This window comes from Exophiala viscosa (assembly GCF_022695815.1).
Source record: "Exophiala viscosa unplaced genomic scaffold EDD37scaffold_2, whole genome shotgun sequence".
NCBI lineage: Eukaryota > Fungi > Ascomycota > Eurotiomycetes > Chaetothyriales > Herpotrichiellaceae > Exophiala > Exophiala viscosa.
Genome location: NW_026944354.1, coordinates 1,593,870 through 1,611,524, shown reverse-complemented (window position 1 = coordinate 1,611,524; position 17,655 = coordinate 1,593,870). Strand labels below are relative to the sequence as shown.

Sequence of the window (17,655 nt, the reverse complement as noted above, 5' to 3'; positions counted from 1 at the left end):
GCTCACCCCACCTCTTCTTTTCAGGGCCACCACGGGCCACTTTTGATCTGTGATTGAACCGTTATCGGCGTCGGATGCGCTAAATCCGTGAACATGCCACTCTTTTTTCGCATCCAAATACACTTGCAGCTCGCAATCTCCAACAATGACCTCTTCTCGTACTCCTCGGGTTCGATAGATTCGCCATTGACGATAATTGCCCGACTGCTTGCCCTGCCGAATCGTCGTTGCAGCTTCAGCAGCAGCACCAGCGCCAGCGCCCACAGTAGCTGTACTTGACCTTGGGAACGCGCTTACATTCCAACCTACATTTTTTTCTGCGCCACGCCCCTCGATACGCCGGCACACCATGGATATCATCCTTGAGGTAGCAGACACCCTGTTGCTTGACCGCTTTTACTCGACAGTACTTCCAGCCAGTCCAGCTCAGTACTTGCACTACAAGATCAACGATGTCGTGAACACAACCTTTTCAAGTATTGGACAAGCGGTGGCTGGAGGGCCTCAATATGACTACACGTACGAGCCGGCTTCACAGTTTATAAGCTTGGAACCCACGCAATGGACATACAGCAGCTCATGGCCTCGCGACAACATATTCCGACAAGCTATTAGCTTGTTTACCATAGTGTGGTAAGTTCATACTGTCACAATTGGCCACTTCCGAACCCAGCTCACAAAAACGCTTCAGGTTCTTCGGAGTTCTTCTATATTTTGTTTTCGCCTCCTTATCATATGTCTATGTGTTCGACAAGACAACATTCCAGCACCCGAAATATCTCAAGAACCAGGTCCGCATGGAGATCGTCCAGGCGAACAAAGCTATGCCGGTCATGTCCCTTCTGACGGCCGCTTGTATGTTGGCGGAAGTACGCGGATACTCGAAGCTCTACGACAGTCTTTCCGATGCGCCTTTCTCGCTGTACAACATCATCCAGTTCCCCTTCTTCGTCCTCTTCACCGACTTCTGCATCTATTGGATCCACCGTGGCCTGCACCACCCGCTTGTCTACAAGACGCTCCACAAGCCACATCACAAATGGATCATGCCGACTCCATACGCTTCCCACGCTTTCCATCCCCTGGACGGTTTCGCTCAGTCCATCCCATATCACCTGTTCCCATTCCTGTTCCCGCTTCAGAAGTTCGCGTATATCGCGCTCTTCGTCTTCATCAACTTCTGGACCATCTTCATCCACGACGGAGAATACTATGCCAATTCACCCTTGATCAATGGCGCTGCTTGCCACACGATGCATCAGTAAGTTCTATCCAAATAACATACTCTCGTCACAACTTTCAATGCTAACGTCTGCTAGTTTGTACTTCAACTACAACTATGGCCAATTCACCACCTTGTGGGACAGAATGGGTGGCAGCTATCGCAAGCCCAATGATGAACTGTTCAACAAGTCTACCAAAGTCAGCAAAACAGAATGGGAGAGGCAGACCCAGGAAATGGAAAAGATCCAGGAAGAAGTCGAGGGCGAGGACGACCGTGGTTACCTCGCCACCACGCCTCTCGAGAGCAAGAAGCTCCAGTGAAGAACTCCAGCAATCACTTATGCAATAATTCCGACGATTTAATATTGCATGTGCCTCACGATACTCGACAGTCAAATTGTACATATTTCACGACTGAAGGCATCAAACTCCGGGCCTACGCGCCACGGGAAAGTAATGGTATAGATAATGGCGCTTGGATTGGTTATACCCTCCATTGAGCGAATTTGGTTCATAGGACGAGGATGCACGGGCAAGGCTTTGCAGCCGCCAGCTCAACGTTGCTGAAGAATGTAATATTAGATTTCCAACTTATCACCTCCTCATGGAGGATAATACAGTGGTGTCGGCTGACGTTACCTTCGGCGGAGAAAGCATGATGGTGTACGCATTTTGCATAGTCCAGGTCCGATTATCGGCGACATATATTGCCGTCGGCTGATCTTTCTTTTTGGGTCTCAGGGCCAGCGTATGATGAGAGAAGTCGCAAGGCCGAAGACATTAGAGGAAAAGAGATGTTCCTGCTCATTTGAGCGTCAAGCAATTCCTCAGTAACAAAGCCTAGCCGGCCAACCAATGGGAAGTCAAATCTGTGATTGTCCAACCATTGCCGGCTGTCTGGATGCACAGCTTGACAACCATGAACAACGGTATCCGAAGCAGAAATAAGAGATCCAGCAATACGCCAATATGCCTCCTTAGACGCTTGCCATTCCAATATCAATTGACACCCGCTCATCGCACTCAAGAAAAGGACACAAACTTCGGATCGCGCGGTACCCCATCCGCACCGATCCCATTCTTTTTGAATCGTTGCTCCATGTACACTCGCCGGGCCTCGTCAAAGTTGATCCCCCTCAACTTCATTAATCGCTGGACTTCACGCTTGGCCGTCTGATCCAGGCCGCCCCGCGAATCGCCTTCGACAATGTTGCTCGACAGGTCGAAGTCGGCCGATGTGAAACCCGATTCGACATCGCCCATGAATGTCGTCGGGACGCGCGTGTACGATAACCCCGAAATGGCGTCTTGGATGCGGTTTGGCATGTAAGGCACCCAGTGGGCGCGGGTGAGGTACAAGACTTTGCCAAGTTAGCAGACCGTGCAAATCGAAATCCAGGTGAAGAGATTGTATACCTGTTCCAACGATGAGGGAGACGAGGCAGACGGAGTAAAGGATGTAGGCCATGATTGCGCGTCTTCGATGCGGGAATAGGATTATATGGGAATGCGCAGGATTCGGGTTGTATTATGTTATGTGCTCCTTTGTATAGCGTTAACTCCTCGTATGCATGTTGTATTCACGTTCCTCCTTGGGATGTCGGCGAGGGCGAGTGTGACGAAGAGGTGCGTATGCGAAAGGTATATGAGGCTGGTCGATTGTCGTTTGGGAGCCTGGCTGGCCGCGTGCCGGATCTGACGGAGAGCCGAGCGTCGTAATGGGATCACGTGAAACCCACGTGGGTGCCGGATTCTGGGAATCTGCTTTCAGAACAGATGTGATCAAGACAGGCCAATGTACGGCATACACAAATTTATTCAAATATGAATAGAAATACTCTTCAGCAACGCATCAAGTGAAGGCACTGCAAGGCACATATATCATGTTGTTCTGCATGTCGATACATATAACTGCGGACCCTGTTTTTGGAATCCACCGTAGATGCCAAGGTCGGCGAATCGGACCAATCTCCATCCCGCGCACACTCGTCGCTCAAGTTCAGTTGTCCTCTTGAATTTCGAGATTCTGTCGATTGAAAGCGCGAACTCCATTCCAACCACCGAAACCATGTCTGAACGCGCCAACGTCTCAAGCGACCTCATCTGGGAGGTCGTCCGTAAGTGCTGACAAGGCACCAAGAAGCAGCAATGGGCTGATTTGAATCGCAGGAAACAACAACGCCTACCTGGTCAAGCGCCACACTTCCGGCGGTGTCCAGCTGTCTCGAGACCCATTCAACCTTACCAACAAGCACTCCCGAAAGCATGCGGGTTTCGTCAATGACAAGGCTGTGTCGGTGCAGGTTAATGAGAAGGGCGGCGTCACACTGTTGACCAAGAAGTCGGGCAAGCAACACAAGCCCAAGGAGCACTACAACACACACCCATACAGCAAGACCACGTCGAACCAAAAGTGAGTATATAACCAATGAGTAGTTTGGTGAGGAATGGCCGGACTGACTACGTGTACAGGATCTACAAGAACATCGCAGATTCAGTCGGCAAGAAATCTTACCGTGGGGACCTGAACCAGAGTGCCGTTTCCCGCGCCAGTGCCCTCAAAGATTCGCAGCGAACAAAGAAGGATACCCCAGAGAAGAAAGCCCGTGGCTCGAAGGCGACCAAGCAGGAAGAGTAGAGTTCTGACTATTTGTGAATACGAAACCAGTTCGCTTTCGATGAGTTCAGGCAAGAGTGTTGCTCCAGGTGCATGATCCGGCAAGTGGATAGATGTTACAGATGTCGAGATGGACGCATCGAAGATCGGCTCCATAACACGGGCTCCGATCACTGAAACCCGACAAGCTAACGGTACATGATGAGGGATGTCGTGCTCTTGCTATGCCGGGTATGGGACGGGAAAGTCAGACCCAGTGGGAGCGAGAAACTGCATCCGAGGTATTACTTTTGTGACTTTAGTGTCATAGAAACCACGGCATGTGTAGCAGAATCAGCGATTTCTAGCCAAACTGCGCTCAGCCTGACCCGGCCAGTTCTCGTCTGGAGAGCCTTGTAGGCTGTCTGCATATCAAATCGTTTTCGCAGTTAAATCCACAGCGGACCAATCTTGTAGCTTGTAATTGGGCCCATGCAAAAGACTCGGAGTTGCGGTAAAAACGCGGGGTTCTGATCGGTCTTGTTGAGCATTGATTGACAATACATAACGAGCTTGGCGGCACCTGCACCTGCCCGCAGTCTCAACCGGCCAGTTTCAAAGGAAGATCAGACCGCTCTTACTGTTTATTTCACTTCGCGACTTTCATTGCTACTCATTCGTGCTTTGCAACTTCCTTCCGGACAGCAAACTCTAGCAAACTTCTTCCAGGTACGACAGAGAGTCACAACGGGAAGGTACTCCTAGCTGACTTGCATCGCGCAGTTCAAATACCCCACAGCTCTTAGCCATGGTGAAAGCAGTCGTCCTCGGTGCCGCTGGTGGCATTGGCCAGGTAATTGAGACCAAGAAATCGATGTCTTCTCTATGACTGACCTTTACAGCCTTTGTCACTCTTGTGCAAGATCTCTCCCCTCATCGATGAACTCTCCTTGTTCGATGTTGTCAACACTCCTGGTGTTGCCGCCGATCTCTCTCACATTTCCTCCGTTGCTGTATGCTCCGCTCCTCACGACCAACTCAAACAAACCTCTGAACTGACGATGCATAGTCCATCGGTGGCTTTGTAGCAGCCAAGGGGGACTTCAAAGGAGAGAAGCAAGAGACGGAAGATGCAAAGAAAGAAGCCTTGACTGGTGCAGATATTGTCATCATCCCAGCCGGTGTTCCTAGTATGTTCCCGGTGATTGCATATCGATCAGCCGTGACTGACTTGTTTCTCATAGGAAAGCCTGGTATGACCAGAGATGACCTCTTCAAGACCAATGCCGGTATCGTCAAGGATCTCATTGTCGCCATCAGCAAGTACTGCCCCAAGGCATACATCTGCGTCATCTCAAACCCTGTCAACTCAACCGTCCCCATTGCCGCAGAAGTCCTGAAGAAGGCTGGTGTCTTCGACCCCAAGAAGCTCTTCGGTGTCACAACCCTCGATGTCGTCCGTGCTCAGACGTTTGTCGGCGATATCGTCGGCGAGAAGGATCCCCGCAAGTTGACCATCCCTGTCGTTGGTGGCCATTCGGGCGCCACCATTGTGCCTCTATTCAGCCAGGCCAAGCCTTCAGTCAAGATTCCAGAAGACAAGCTTGATGCATTGGTCAACCGTGTGCAGTTCGGTGGTGATGAGGTTGTCAAGGCCAAGGATGGTGCTGGCTCCGCAACTCTCTCTATGGCCTATGCTGGTTTCAGATTCGCCGAGTCCCTGATCAAGGCATCCAAGGGCGAGAAGGGTATTGTTGAGCCAACCTTTGTCTATCTTCCTGGTGTCGAAGGTGGCGACGCTATTGCTAAGGCGACTGGCTGCGAGTACTTCTCTGTACCTGTTGAACTCGGCGTAAGTGCTGTCCATGATCTGAAGACCTGGACATGTTCGAAAATGTATTCTTTTACTGACCTCTCTATAGCCCAACGGAGCTGAGAAAGCCATCGACATCCTCAGCAGCGCCAACGACTATGAGAAGAAGCTCCTCGAGGAGGCCATCAAAGGTCTCAAGACCAACATCGAAGCCGGTGTCAGCTTCGTCAACAACCCACCCAAGTAGGTCGAAACTGTATCCTTCTGCACTTGTCAACCTGCCTAACACCGTTTCGCAGGTAGGACGTGAGCGACTTCTTCCCAGAACGAGCCTGCCTGCTTCGGTGTTTTGCATATGACCCGGAAAATGCAGCCACGGAGACTGACAAAAGGGGTCCGGAGCAGGTTATGAAACAAACATTGTGAACCTCGGAGTTTCCACGACATGATTCCATAGCTGCCAGACATTTTCTGGAGAGATCACGTAGAAAGGACCTTGATCAATGCTTCTTGCAAGCTTCAGATTTGCAATGAATGTTTTCGATCACAATTCTGTCTTCACGCTCTGAAGCTCTTCATGTTTTTGCTTGTGATGTTTTGATCTGGAATGTCGCGAACGGCAATTCCGTCGTTTCAGCTTGCACAGTAGCTTTAATTCCCAAGCTGGACAACACGCCCCTAATGATGCCGCACGGAAAGTAGAGGTGTGGTTGGGCTCTGGCGATAGCTTCGGTGTGTGTAGTCATGCTCATTCTGGAGAAAGGTCGGAATTTGTTGTCTGTAAGGACGAAGACGCCCTGCCGTAAGTTAGAATCTCATCTGTTGATCCTCCGTGTATGGCATGTCAGGGAAAACCTACTCTATGATTCGTCTTGAGGTTGTCAATCTGTTTCTTGAACACCACCGTCCACAAATCCTTGCACAAGAACTTGATGACATCCAATTGATCCGTAAATCTGGGTCTGTCCCGCGAAAAGCGTTCCGTCAGACCTTCACCCACGCGAAAGCCCAGACGTTCGAGACGCACGAACATGCTGTCGCGGAAGATATCTGTTTCCGGCAGACCGTCTGCTGCGAGCGGTGGTGCAGTCGCGCCAGCACTAACGCCCGACGTCGACGTCGGTGCCGGGTTCGGGTTTGCCGCCGTGACAGCGCCGGCGCCAGCAGACGAGATCGAGGTGGTGCGCTGTTGCTTTGTAGGGTTACCAGGCGCAGGACGATCGATCGAGGCTTCGAAATTGCGGGCCATGCGCTCGGCGAGAGGGACTAGTTCGATCAGGAGGAGGTCGAAGGCCGAAATATTCACTAAAGCCGCTGTGTCGGTGAGGGTGTCTGTGGGAGGTGCTGCGATTGCGGCCATCTTGAATCCCAAGAGGTCACTCCTTATGGGCTTGGGCCGTTGGATGCAGGGCGACACCTTTTGAGGGAAGGTGTTGAAGTGAGAGGAACCCAGGATGCTGTCATAGCGCTGACTTCGTGGACATTCTCTCTAGTGGTTCCATACTGGGGTAGTGGTGTCGAGACATCTTTGTTCGGGGCTGTTGACTGTGACTTCAAGTTGGAGAAAGTGTCCCTGGTAGTCCAACTCCACGGTGCAGGAAGAGTGGATCGAGAGATCACGTGTCATTACGTGGCAAGGCTGGGAATATTGGGCAGATTCCTCCTCTTCCTCTACCAACGTCGCAGCTTCTTATTCTGTGAGGTCACAGATACTCTGCGACGAGTCTACAATCGAGCTAGACCAAAAGCAAGCTAGATTTCATGATGCAAAGTATTACAATGTATTAAGCTAGTCAGAACTAGAACCAGATTCTTCCAGCACATCGTCTGCCATGCGGTGGAGATGGCGCGTCCGGTTCTATGCTGAGACAACTGCAGACCTCACCCATATCTATTGTACAATGAAATCAGAAGATCTGAGAAAGAACACTTATTGTGCCATGACATCGACGTAACGACCTTTGGCTCCCTTCTTTGCTTTAGGACCCTTTCGCCCTGTGGCAGGACCTATCAAGTCATCAATACTGCTAGCGTTGCTTGCTGCGGTACCTGGACGAGACGGTCCTGAAAGGGGTGGAGCAAGTCCAAGGCCAGGATTCGAGCTTGAGCCAAGCGGCGGGGTTCCAGCACCACTTGGAGGACCAGAAGCACCTGGAATTGGTGACGACACATTGGGTCCTCCTATGACAGGAGTCCCTGTCCTGCTTCCCGGAACGGATGGCGCACCCATGGTCATACTTGGTATGGTGGGAGTCGAGGCATGAGAGGATAGAGCAGCTCTTGGGGGTCCACCTGGGGCCATGGGAGGAGCTGGGGTACTACCCATTCTGGGAGGCGGAGGAGGTGTCGCTGTCTTCTTCGCGGCATCCGGGTTGTCAGGATTCACCCATTTGCCAAGATCCTTGTCGAAGTACAACTTCATCTTCGACTCTCCGAGATTGGCTTTGTAGATTTTCGCTTCTGCGCCACCTTTGGCTGGTGCACCAGCATCAAGCCCTTCTGCAGCCTTCTTGCCTCCGAGCCATCCGCCAAACCAGGACGAAGAAGATCTCTTAGCGTGAGATTTCTCCTTCTCATTTGCAGCATCTGCTTCTGCCGCGGCCCGGAAGGCTGCGTCCGCGGCAGCGTCATTTGCACGTTTACGTGCAGCCTCGTCCTCGTCATCCGCACCAGGCTTGCTCTCTCCAGGCGCTGTCGGCCTCGTTATACGGGGAAAGTCATCATCGTCATCGTCAATGAATGACTTTTTCTTTGGTTTCTCCTTCCTTTCTTCCTCAGGCGAACCAGGTTCCGGGACGTAGGGTACATAGCCACCGTCTGAAGGCGGTTCATACCCGTACGATTGTGGATACGGCTCATAGCCAGCAGCAGGCTGTTCATGCTCTTGCGGCGGCGTCTGTACCTGCTCCGGTTGGACTGGCTCAAAGCCACCATAGCCTATGGGGTGTTCCTGACTTGTAGGTTGAGGCACCGTTTCTGGCATATAGCCATACATTGGCTGCGCGCTAGCCTCCACTGGTGGAGTCGGTATGTACTCCTGGCCCCGTGCGGGAGATGCTTGAGCAGAAACTGATTGAGACATACCACTCGGCATATATGAGTTCCTGGGAGGGCTTTGCGGGAAAGAGTTTGGAGGAGATGCCGTGGCATTAGGTAGGTATGGGTTCGTAAGCTGCCTGGTCAATCCTTGTTGAAGCATGTTCGTAGGCTCATACTGCCGGTTGCCGTGGGAGTACGAAGTAGACGGAGGTGACCTCTGTGCATCGAGAGACGGTCTGCCCCGGGTAAGCTCCGATGAAGAGCGAGAGGAAGCAATGCCATTGGGCGCGTATCTGGATCCTGAGACGGCTGCCGGCATGCCTTGTGTGTAAGGCCCATACAAATCCGTTTGAGAAGCGGCTCGACTGAGGGATGGCGTTCCCGCGACGTTGGCGAACGGTCCTGCTTCAGCCGCATCTTTGCCTGAGCCTTGAGATGCTGCATCACTGTCCTCGCCAGCAACAAAGCTGCTGAACTTGGTCCACATCGATCCTGACACCTTTTCGAGGCTAGGTTTACCGATCCAAGATGAAGACCCTTGCATTGGTGTTTGCTTCAGACGGTTGGTGAGTTCGTCCAGCTCCAACAGGAACAATGGATGATAGTATGGCGACATCTTAGTATTCGACTTCAATGTTGCAGCAATGGCATCGCAATATGCCAAAGCCTCAGTCTTTTGTCCCGCGTCAGCCAATACCTTTGCTCGTTGTAGCTTGTAGACAGATAAATGAGGCATATATGCAGTCGGTGCTCCGGCAGCAAGTATATGTGTGGCGAACTCGTAAATTTCCGTGAGTAACACCCCATCATTATCTCGACCAAAGTCAACAGGATGTGCTCGGTGATGAACTCCCAGTAAGACGATTGGTGCATGTTCTTCGTCCACACCACCAAAAATGATCGGTTTCGCAGGACTTTTGGAGAAGAGGTAGCATATGTGGGCAGCCTCGATGCGGTTGTAGTCCTCTAAGAGTTTGCCGAGTACCGCTAGAGCTTCATGATCGCCTGGGCAACGATTGTTCAAGACCAAGCTCAAGGTCTCTTTCCAGCGATTCAATCCGTCAAGGGCATTCTTCGTTGGTCCAGAAGTATCGACTTTGCTCACCATTTGAAGCCCTGCTCGAGCTGATGGAGGGACGAGTTCGTCTATACTCTCCTCGAGGTTGCCGCCGAAGATCTCATACAAGGCAGACAATGATTCTGCATTTTCACCGACAGTCTTCACCTCTTGGCGAACAAATTCTCGCACGACTTGGCTCCATACCGAGCGATCCAGCGTTGAGGCTATGATCAATGCGTGGGACCAAAGTCGGTTGTCCATGGCATCAAATACCGCTCCCTGTCGATCGCCAGTTAGCAGACGCTTTCGAAGACCTTCTACAGCCATGGGATCGACAGAATCGGGGCGCGCATTGGTTCCAGGTGGACGGTAAATGCCTGCAAGCTGTTGGTCCGCACGATATTGACTCGCTGCCGACTCATCCAAGGCATGCACTTCAGGTGTCAAGATCACATTGACCGCCTTCAGAGCTGGGCCGTCCAGTGTACCGTCGTGTTCGACGAGAGCGCGGACAATTTTCCAAAGCAGAACCTTTTCGTGATGGCGTATACTTGGGTCAGAAAGGGTTTGAGAGGATGCAATGCCGGTTCCGACTGTCTCAAGACCAGAGATATAGTCTGACATCCATGACAGTAGCTCCTTCTTTTTAGACTTTGTGCGCAAGGGCCCAGGGAAGCTTTTCATGTTCTGATCCTGTGAGATCGTATCCTTGGTGTTCCTCAGAGATACATCGCCGGGAGCAGCCTTGATCAATGGCCTTGCTGCGCCCGCAGCATATCTAGGCACGTGTTTCGGAAATGTGCTGACTATTGTACCGCCAAACCCAAACTTGAAAACAGGTGCCCCTCTCCACCGCTCGAGCGGGTCGAATTGACTCTCATCAACAGGACGTACGAAGTCCAAATCCGCTGTAGGCCCTCTGGTCTGTACCTGAGGCCTTGCAGGTGGTACTGTCTCCAGCCCCGCATATGATCTAATTTGCGCGGGCTGTCCGAAAGCTGAAGCCGGGCGATTGGGAACATCGTTGATGTATGCAGGGAAAGCTGCTTGAGGCCGTTGTTTCGAAGGTGACTGCGTTTGTGATCGACGAGGTGGTGGCATTCGGTCCGGAGCAGGGGGCTGTGGTGGAGGATTGTTATAGTATGCCTCAACAGGCGCAGAGACCGCAGGCGCAGTTATGGTGTGCGACTGAAGTATAGGAGCAGCTGAAACCTGGCGGAGCAGTGCCGCCCTTCCTTGCGCATGTAGGTCATTCGCATTTTCATCGATAGATCGCTTATGGAACGCAAGAGGACTGGACGTTCGTGGTTGAAAGGGCAGAACAGGCGGGGGCGGGACGTTAGGTGGCCCTTGAGACACATATCTGTTTGGCATCGTAGGTGGACCTTGCGCAGGAGCTGGTGGTGTCTGCTGCGAAGCATAACGATTTGTAGGGAAGTTAGTGGCGCCTGCGGGAGGAGGCGCAGGGGAATAACGAGTGGGTGCTGGCTTTGGAGGTGCGGTTAACGATGTTGGCGCCGGAGAATATCTGGTGGTCGAGACGGCAGGTGCAGCGGGTGCAGACTGTAGAGGCAAGTTCGCGTACGGATCAATGCGCTCAGGGGGCCGCATTTGATATTGGGCATATGGATCTGAAGCACGCGGAGGTGACGGTTGAGGTCGGGGAGGCGACTGATGCATAGAGGGTGGACTCTGAGGGAAAAGTTGTGGTGGAGTAGCAGTGATGTTCTGCTGGGGCGTGTAGCGACCATGGCCCGTAGCTGGCCGTGCTTTGGGTGGAACAGGTAATTCTTCAAAGAAGCTTGAAGATCCTGATTTTGCAGACTCCGGTTTTGGAGGCTGCGTGAAAGCTGAGGCACTTCGATTCTGTAAAAATGGTGCAGAAGCTGGCGGTTGTAGGGGCCCAGTAGCTGGCCCTGGCGGAACATTTGAATAGAACGGCGATTGGAGCGGGTTCTCATTGAGGCTGCTACTTCTCGGAGGTGGCGCAACCGTTTTAGAGGTCTGAACCGGCGCCGGCACATGCGCTCTCTTTCTCGGCTTGATGTCCATGGGTAGGTCGTATGGAGATTTGTACCCGTCCTTGGCTTGATCGACGAAGCTCTTCGCCGTTTGTGCAGGAGGTCTCTGTTGTAGTTGTGCCTGGAAAGAACCCATGGGACCCAGCTCAGGCCGAGAGATACCCACATTGTTATGTGTGCCACCTCTCGAGGGAGACAATTGGAACATGTCCGAGGTGGATGGCTGATGTGGCGCATACGGGTTGCCAGAATCCTGTCTCTGCGGCAGGCGTTGTGTGCGGGGACTAGCCTCTGGAGCAGGGACGTTGGGCTTCTCCTCTGGCTTCTTGACTGGCTCCTGCTGCAACGATGAAGCTTGTGCAGATGGAGAGCCGGGTTCCGAGTCTGGGAGGAGGTCATCGGCATCTTCGACAAGGAACTCATCGTCATCAAGCAGAGCAGCCCATGTTTCGTCAGCACCCCCAGCCTTGGGAGCTTGTGCAGGTTCGGTCTGTTCTTCGCTTCCCACACCTCCATCTCGGGCCAAATCCTCGAAAAAGCCAAATTGCGGCTCGGCAGGCAGAGCGGGAGAATCGGGAGCATCCTTGGAAGAGAAGTGCAGAGAGTCTAAGACTTGAGTGGTGGTTTTCCTGTCTAGCCCAGGGAACTCTTGAGGCGGCTCTGTGGTGCCGTTGGGTTGATCAGCAGTGCCGTTCAGATTGGAGAAGAACGACGCCTCCTCCTCGTCATGTGCTGGCTCTGAGAACTTCACAGCCGGGGTCTGCGTTTCTTGGTCCGAACCGTCGTCGACTGCGTCTTCGCTTTGAATTAGAGGTACCCCTTCATCGAAACGTTGTGTCGCTTCATCAACCGTAGGTTCTTGTTCATTGACTGTCCAAGCCTCGGCCTCGCGACCCCTTTCACGCTCTTCCTCCGCCCAGTCGAGGCTCTGAGGTTGCTGATCAAGACCTTCTTCTTCGGCCGTAGATATCGGCCCTTGCGTGTCCAGCGCATCTTCTGCTGTAGCATTATCGTGGCTTGAGGCGGGGGCTTCAGAGGTCGAAATTTCTGGGAATGTTGCCGTCCGGTGAACTTGGTCCAGGATTTGAGCCGAGTCGAGACGCTTGATGCCCCAGGCGGGATCTAAGCGCTCATCATCATCGTCCGAGGGCAGTTCATCTCCGGCAACGCTTTCGCGGATGGGCTCTTGCGACCATGGCAGACTTTCGTTCCCTTCGATTCCATTTGTATGGCCTCCTGGAATGGTCTCTGAAGGATCCGTCAATTGATCATGGTATGTCAAGGTCCTGTCGTTTGTGGAATCTGCGACATTATTTTCCTCCGTCGTTGATGTTGGCGGCTGTATATGCGTCTCTTCGTCAACAAACCCCATTGGCAGTTTCTTGACTTGATTTCCAACGGTATTGGGATCGTGCAACTGGGCAGGAGTGTTAGGACGTAGCGCCGGCAGCCAGTGCCCGACTTGAGGCCCATCTGACGCCTCTATCGAGTTGTGATTAGGATCGATGGCAGGCTCCATCACGATCTCCTAGACCGAACAGATACTGGTTGATGTCAGCGACAGTTGCACGGAGAATCGTCCTGGAAACACACATACAGCTAGAATAACAAAATGAATGTTACAGAGGGTCTGAAGACATAGCGATGACCCAACTCCTGTTCAATAACGCAGGGATGAAAGCAGACGCTGTTGAGGAATTGTCAAACGGGGATAGTGTTGGAGGCCAACCTGGTCTCGAGAACTTGCGGCGACCTGTGAAGACGCGGAGGGAAGCTGCGGAGCCCATTTCTTACCTAACGTAAGTGGGTAAGTACGAATTACGGGTGGCACTGAATCGCGGTCCGACGCGAATCTCTCTCCAACTTGAAGGTCAAAGCCTCGCTAAGCACATGTTTAACCACCATTTCTTGCAACACTCAAGGCTGCCACGTACGCCACCAAACATCCTCAATCGAACCATAACCAAAACTATTAGATGAAGATCGCGTGCGTCTGTAAAGTCACACCGATCCTTCTACAAGCCTCCCACTGCCGTACAGACCTGTTCTCACCACGGTAGGCCAACATGGCCACAGCCCCTTCAACTTACCCGTAACGACTGAAGTCTGAGGATGAACAAGAGACGACATGCCTCCTTACACTCCACTTCGACCGCCGGGCGACCACGACTCAGCGTCCGAAGATGACCTCGACCTTGACGAACTCGATCCCATCGATAATTCCTCTGGCCAGTCAGCCAAAAAAGCGACAAACGAGTCGTCCCGACGCCCTCCAAATGGATCCTCACAGATCCCACTCCAACGTCTTGACAAGTACGGCGCCGGCCGACTGTGGCGGTCCAAAGGCAGACCGAACAATCCCGTTAATGGCGAAGAGGACACAGAGGGACTGCTAGGTAGTTGGCCGGGACAGTCCCACGGCTATGGACGTCTCAGACGATATTCCGAAGAACAAGTGGGTTGGAATGTTCGTAACAAGAAAGTCCAGCAAGGCAGCGTACCTGATGCTGTCTCCCCGGGCCGGAACACCCCTTCGCGTCGGCCGAGTCAAAGCATGATGTTCCAGGAGTTCGTCAGGCAAGAGCTGGCTGACATGCGGGAGAATCAAGATCTCGAAGGCAATGACTCCCGCGCAATCCTCGTGGGCCAGACTCAGAAGAAGAGATATCCAACGAACGTCGTCTCCAACGCCAAATACACCGCTTGGTCTTTCCTGCCACGAACCTTGTACAACGAATTTTCTTTCTTTTTGAACATATATTTTCTCTTGGTGGCATTATCACAAGTTATACCCTATTTGCGGATCGGCTACATGTCGACTTACATTGTACCATTAGCGTGTGTTCTTACAATCACGATAGGAAAAGAGGCGGTAGATGACATCGCGCGCAGACGACGAGATGCCGAAGCGAATTCGGAACTTTTCACCGGTCTCTCTTTCAAGGACGGTACGCCTCGCGAGCGTGGTGTTGTCGAGGTTCCGAAACGCTCACGAGACATCAAGGTTGGGGACGTCTTGAAGTTGGGAAAGAATCAAAGAGTCCCCGCGGACGTCATCATCCTCAAGAGTTGCTTGAGCGAGCTTGTGGACGAAATCGCAGTTGATGGAGATGTTGACGGCTCTGGGGCTTCTCTTGCCATATCGACCGGCGAGACCTTTATCAGAACAGACCAACTGGACGGCGAGACGGACTGGAAGCTGCGGCTGCCCAGTCCATTGAGCCAGAATTTGAGCATAGCAGATCTGCAGCGCTTGCACATCACAGCTGGAGCGCCTGATAAGAACGTCAACGCGTTCGTTGGTACATTGCAATTACCATCTACTCAGCATGGGCCATATGACCCTCATTCTATCGACGAAGACAGAGGCGGGTCAAACGATGATGATCATGTCCGAAATAATGAATCCGCACCTCTGACGATTGACAATACGGCGTGGGCTAATACAGTCCTGGCTTCAAGCACGGTCACCTATTGCGCTGTCGTCTACACAGGCCGACAGACACGCTCTGCTCTATCAACCTCGCCATCAAGATCAAAGACCGGTCTTCTGGAGAACGAAATCAACAATTTGACCAAAATCCTCTGCATCCTGACCCTTACGCTATCAATCGTCCTCGTCGCTTTGGAAGGGTTTGAGCCGTCGAACGAAAAGCCATGGTATGTGGCAATCATGATCTACTTGATCTTGTTTTCCACCATCATACCAATCAGTCTGCGCGTGAACCTGGATCTTGGAAAATCTGTGTACGCTCATTTCATCGAGCATGACAAGGGCATTCCGGACACGGTTGTCCGTACCAGTACCATACCAGAAGACCTCGGCCGCATCGAGTATCTTCTTTCAGATAAAACAGGCACACTCACCCAGAATGAGATGCAGCTCCGAAAAGTGCATGTCGGGACAGTCGCATATTCAGGTGAAGCCATGGAAGAAGTGGCGGCCTACGTCGATCAAGCATTCGCAACTGGTAGTAAGAAGGATGGACGCGCAACAGAGCTAGGCGCCACAACGAAAACTCGACGAGAGATTGGAGTTCGAGTACGGGATCTTGTACTTGCCCTTGCCCTCTGTCACAATGTCACTCCTACCACGGATGAAATCGACGGCAAGAAGACGGTTTCATACCAAGCATCATCTCCTGACGAGATCGCTATCGTGGAATTCACTGAGAGTGTGGGTTTGCGCGTCCTACGGCGTGACCGGGAGAGTATTGTTCTTCAGTCTGTCACCACTGGCGAACTCGTTGTCAGAGCAGAAATCAAAGACATATTTCCTTTCACGTCCGACAGTAAGCGTATGGGTATCATTGTACAATTATCCTCCGATATTCCCGGTCTGGCGAGCGCAGATGAGCTGTGGTTTTTCCAGAAAGGGGCCGATACCGTCATGTCGTCAATTGTGGCTGCAAATGACTGGCTTGATGAGGAAACCGCGAATATGGCTCGTGAAGGGCTCCGGACACTTGTAGTGGGCCGCAAGAGAATGTCGCCATCCCAGTACGCTGACTTCTCCTCGGCTTACACTGATGCATCACTTGCTCTGCATGAGCGTGACGCAGGGATGGCAGCCGTGGTCAAGTCACATCTCGAACACGATCTGGAACTCTTGGGTGTCACGGGTGTCGAAGACCGCCTTCAGAAAGATGTCAAGCCGTCGCTTGAACTACTTCGCAATGCTGGTGTCAAAATCTGGATGCTGACGGGCGACAAAATTGAGACTGCACGCTGCGTCGCCGTTTCGGCACGTCTTGTTGCAAGGGGACAACATATTCAAACACTGGCCAAACTGAAAACCAAAGCGCAGGGCAAAGATGTGCTGGACATGCTCCGCAGTCAGACGGAATCATGTCTCCTGATTGACGGCGAGTCTCTCGGCCTTATGCTCAGTTATTTCAGGCCGGAGTTCATCACGATCGCGGTTAAATTGCCTGCGGTTATTGCTTGTCGATGCTCGCCAACACAAAAGGCTGAGGTCGCGCAGTTGATTCGCCAGTACACAAAGAAGCGAGTCTGTTGTATCGGCGATGGTGGCAATGATGTTAGCATGATTCAAGCAGCAGATGTGGGCATTGGCATCGTTGGCAAGGAAGGGAGACAAGCCTCGCTGGCGGCAGACTTCAGCATCACCCAGTTCTGTCACATCACCAAACTTCTGGTCTGGCACGGCCGCAACAGCTACAAAAGGTCCGCCAAACTGGCTCAATTTATCATCCATCGCGGCTTGATCATCAGCGTCTGCCAGACAATGTACAACATTGCGGGACATTTTGATCCCAAGGGTCTTTTCAAAGACTGGCTCATGGTTGGCTATGCCACGGTCTACACCATGGCGCCGGTATTCACTCTGGTACTTGACCGAGACGTAGACGAGCAGGTGGCCAATCTATACCCTGAATTGTACAAGGAATTGAAGTCAGGCAAGAGCTTGAGTTATCAGACCTTCTTCACTTGGGTCTTGGTCTCCGTCTACCAGGGTGCCATCATCCAGGGCCTGTCGCAGCTGTTGGTTGGCGCGATTGATGGCCCTCGAATGCTCAGTGTGAGTTTCACCGTGCTGATATTGAACGAGCTCATCATGGTTGCGGTAGCTGTTACGACGTGGCATCCCATCATGATCGTCTGCATCGTTGGCACGGCTGCGCTTTATGCGGGTAGCGTGCCGTTCTTGGGTGGTTATTTTGATCTGGCATATGTTGCTAGTGTAAGCTGGGCGTGGAGGGTCATTGCGGTTGCAGCTATCAGTCTGGTACCTGTCTGGGGTGGCAAAGTGATCAGGCGCATGTGGAAGCCACCAAACTATCGCAAAGTGCAGGGGATATAGCACTGTGATTTCTTGTGTTCCAGATGTCGAGATGTAGTCGAACCACACTATAATATGCTATTGTTAGATAACGTCTTG

The 17,655-nt window shown here is 52.3% G+C and overlaps 7 protein-coding genes across 7 annotated transcripts; 4 read left to right on the top strand and 3 right to left on the bottom strand.

Moving 5' to 3' along the window:
* Positions 1-198: 198 nt before the first annotated feature.
* Positions 199-1,730, top strand: EDD37DRAFT_252664 (C-5 sterol desaturase). Its single transcript, XM_062810697.1, has 3 exons — positions 199-633; positions 692-1,261; positions 1,320-1,730. Exons 1-3 carry the CDS (start codon positions 350-352, stop codon positions 1,543-1,545), a joined length of 1,080 nt encoding a protein of 359 aa, XP_062673042.1. The 5' UTR covers positions 199-349; the 3' UTR covers positions 1,546-1,730.
* Positions 1,731-1,938: 208 nt separating this feature from the next.
* Positions 1,939-3,007, bottom strand: EDD37DRAFT_252785 (uncharacterized protein). Its single transcript, XM_062810698.1, has 2 exons — positions 2,641-3,007; positions 1,939-2,585 (listed from the first exon to the last, which is right to left on the bottom strand). Exons 1-2 carry the CDS (start codon positions 2,690-2,692, stop codon positions 2,248-2,250), a joined length of 390 nt encoding a protein of 129 aa, XP_062673041.1. The 5' UTR covers positions 2,693-3,007; the 3' UTR covers positions 1,939-2,247.
* Positions 3,008-3,292: 285 nt separating this feature from the next.
* EDD37DRAFT_605977 (ribosomal protein L28e) lies at positions 3,293-3,862 on the top strand (the record flags this gene model as incomplete). Its single annotated transcript, XM_062814846.1, has 3 exons — positions 3,293-3,341; positions 3,394-3,637; positions 3,697-3,862. 3 exons carry the CDS (start codon positions 3,293-3,295, stop codon positions 3,860-3,862), a joined length of 459 nt encoding a protein of 152 aa, XP_062673040.1.
* A 545-nt stretch (positions 3,863-4,407) lies between these two features.
* On the top strand, positions 4,408-6,261 carry EDD37DRAFT_252302 (malate dehydrogenase, NAD-dependent). The gene is made up of 7 exons (XM_062810696.1): positions 4,408-4,549; positions 4,604-4,673; positions 4,723-4,833; positions 4,890-5,010; positions 5,065-5,672; positions 5,743-5,876; positions 6,039-6,261. Exons 2-7 carry the CDS (start codon positions 4,629-4,631, stop codon positions 6,043-6,045), a joined length of 1,026 nt encoding a protein of 341 aa, XP_062673039.1. The 5' UTR covers positions 4,408-4,549; positions 4,604-4,628; the 3' UTR covers positions 6,046-6,261.
* Positions 6,209-6,993, bottom strand: EDD37DRAFT_646838 (transport protein particle component; the record flags this gene model as incomplete). Its single annotated transcript, XM_062817785.1, has 2 exons — positions 6,209-6,430; positions 6,493-6,993. The coding sequence occupies 2 exons, from the start codon at positions 6,991-6,993 to the stop codon at positions 6,209-6,211; spliced, it is 723 nt and encodes a 240-aa protein (XP_062673038.1).
* A 344-nt stretch (positions 6,994-7,337) lies between these two features.
* EDD37DRAFT_621501 (Sec23-binding domain of Sec16-domain-containing protein) lies at positions 7,338-13,506 on the bottom strand. The gene is made up of 2 exons (XM_062816004.1): positions 13,351-13,506; positions 7,338-13,297 (listed from the first exon to the last, which is right to left on the bottom strand). The coding sequence occupies exon 2, from the start codon at positions 13,270-13,272 to the stop codon at positions 7,564-7,566; it is 5,709 nt and encodes a 1,902-aa protein (XP_062673037.1). The 5' UTR covers positions 13,273-13,297; positions 13,351-13,506; the 3' UTR covers positions 7,338-7,563.
* Positions 13,507-13,881: 375 nt separating this feature from the next.
* On the top strand, positions 13,882-17,577 carry EDD37DRAFT_587448 (phospholipid-translocating ATPase; the record flags this gene model as incomplete). Its single annotated transcript, XM_062814473.1, has 1 exon — positions 13,882-17,577. One exon carries the CDS (start codon positions 13,882-13,884, stop codon positions 17,575-17,577), a length of 3,696 nt encoding a protein of 1,231 aa, XP_062673036.1.
* Between the last annotated feature and the right edge of the window lie 78 nt (positions 17,578-17,655).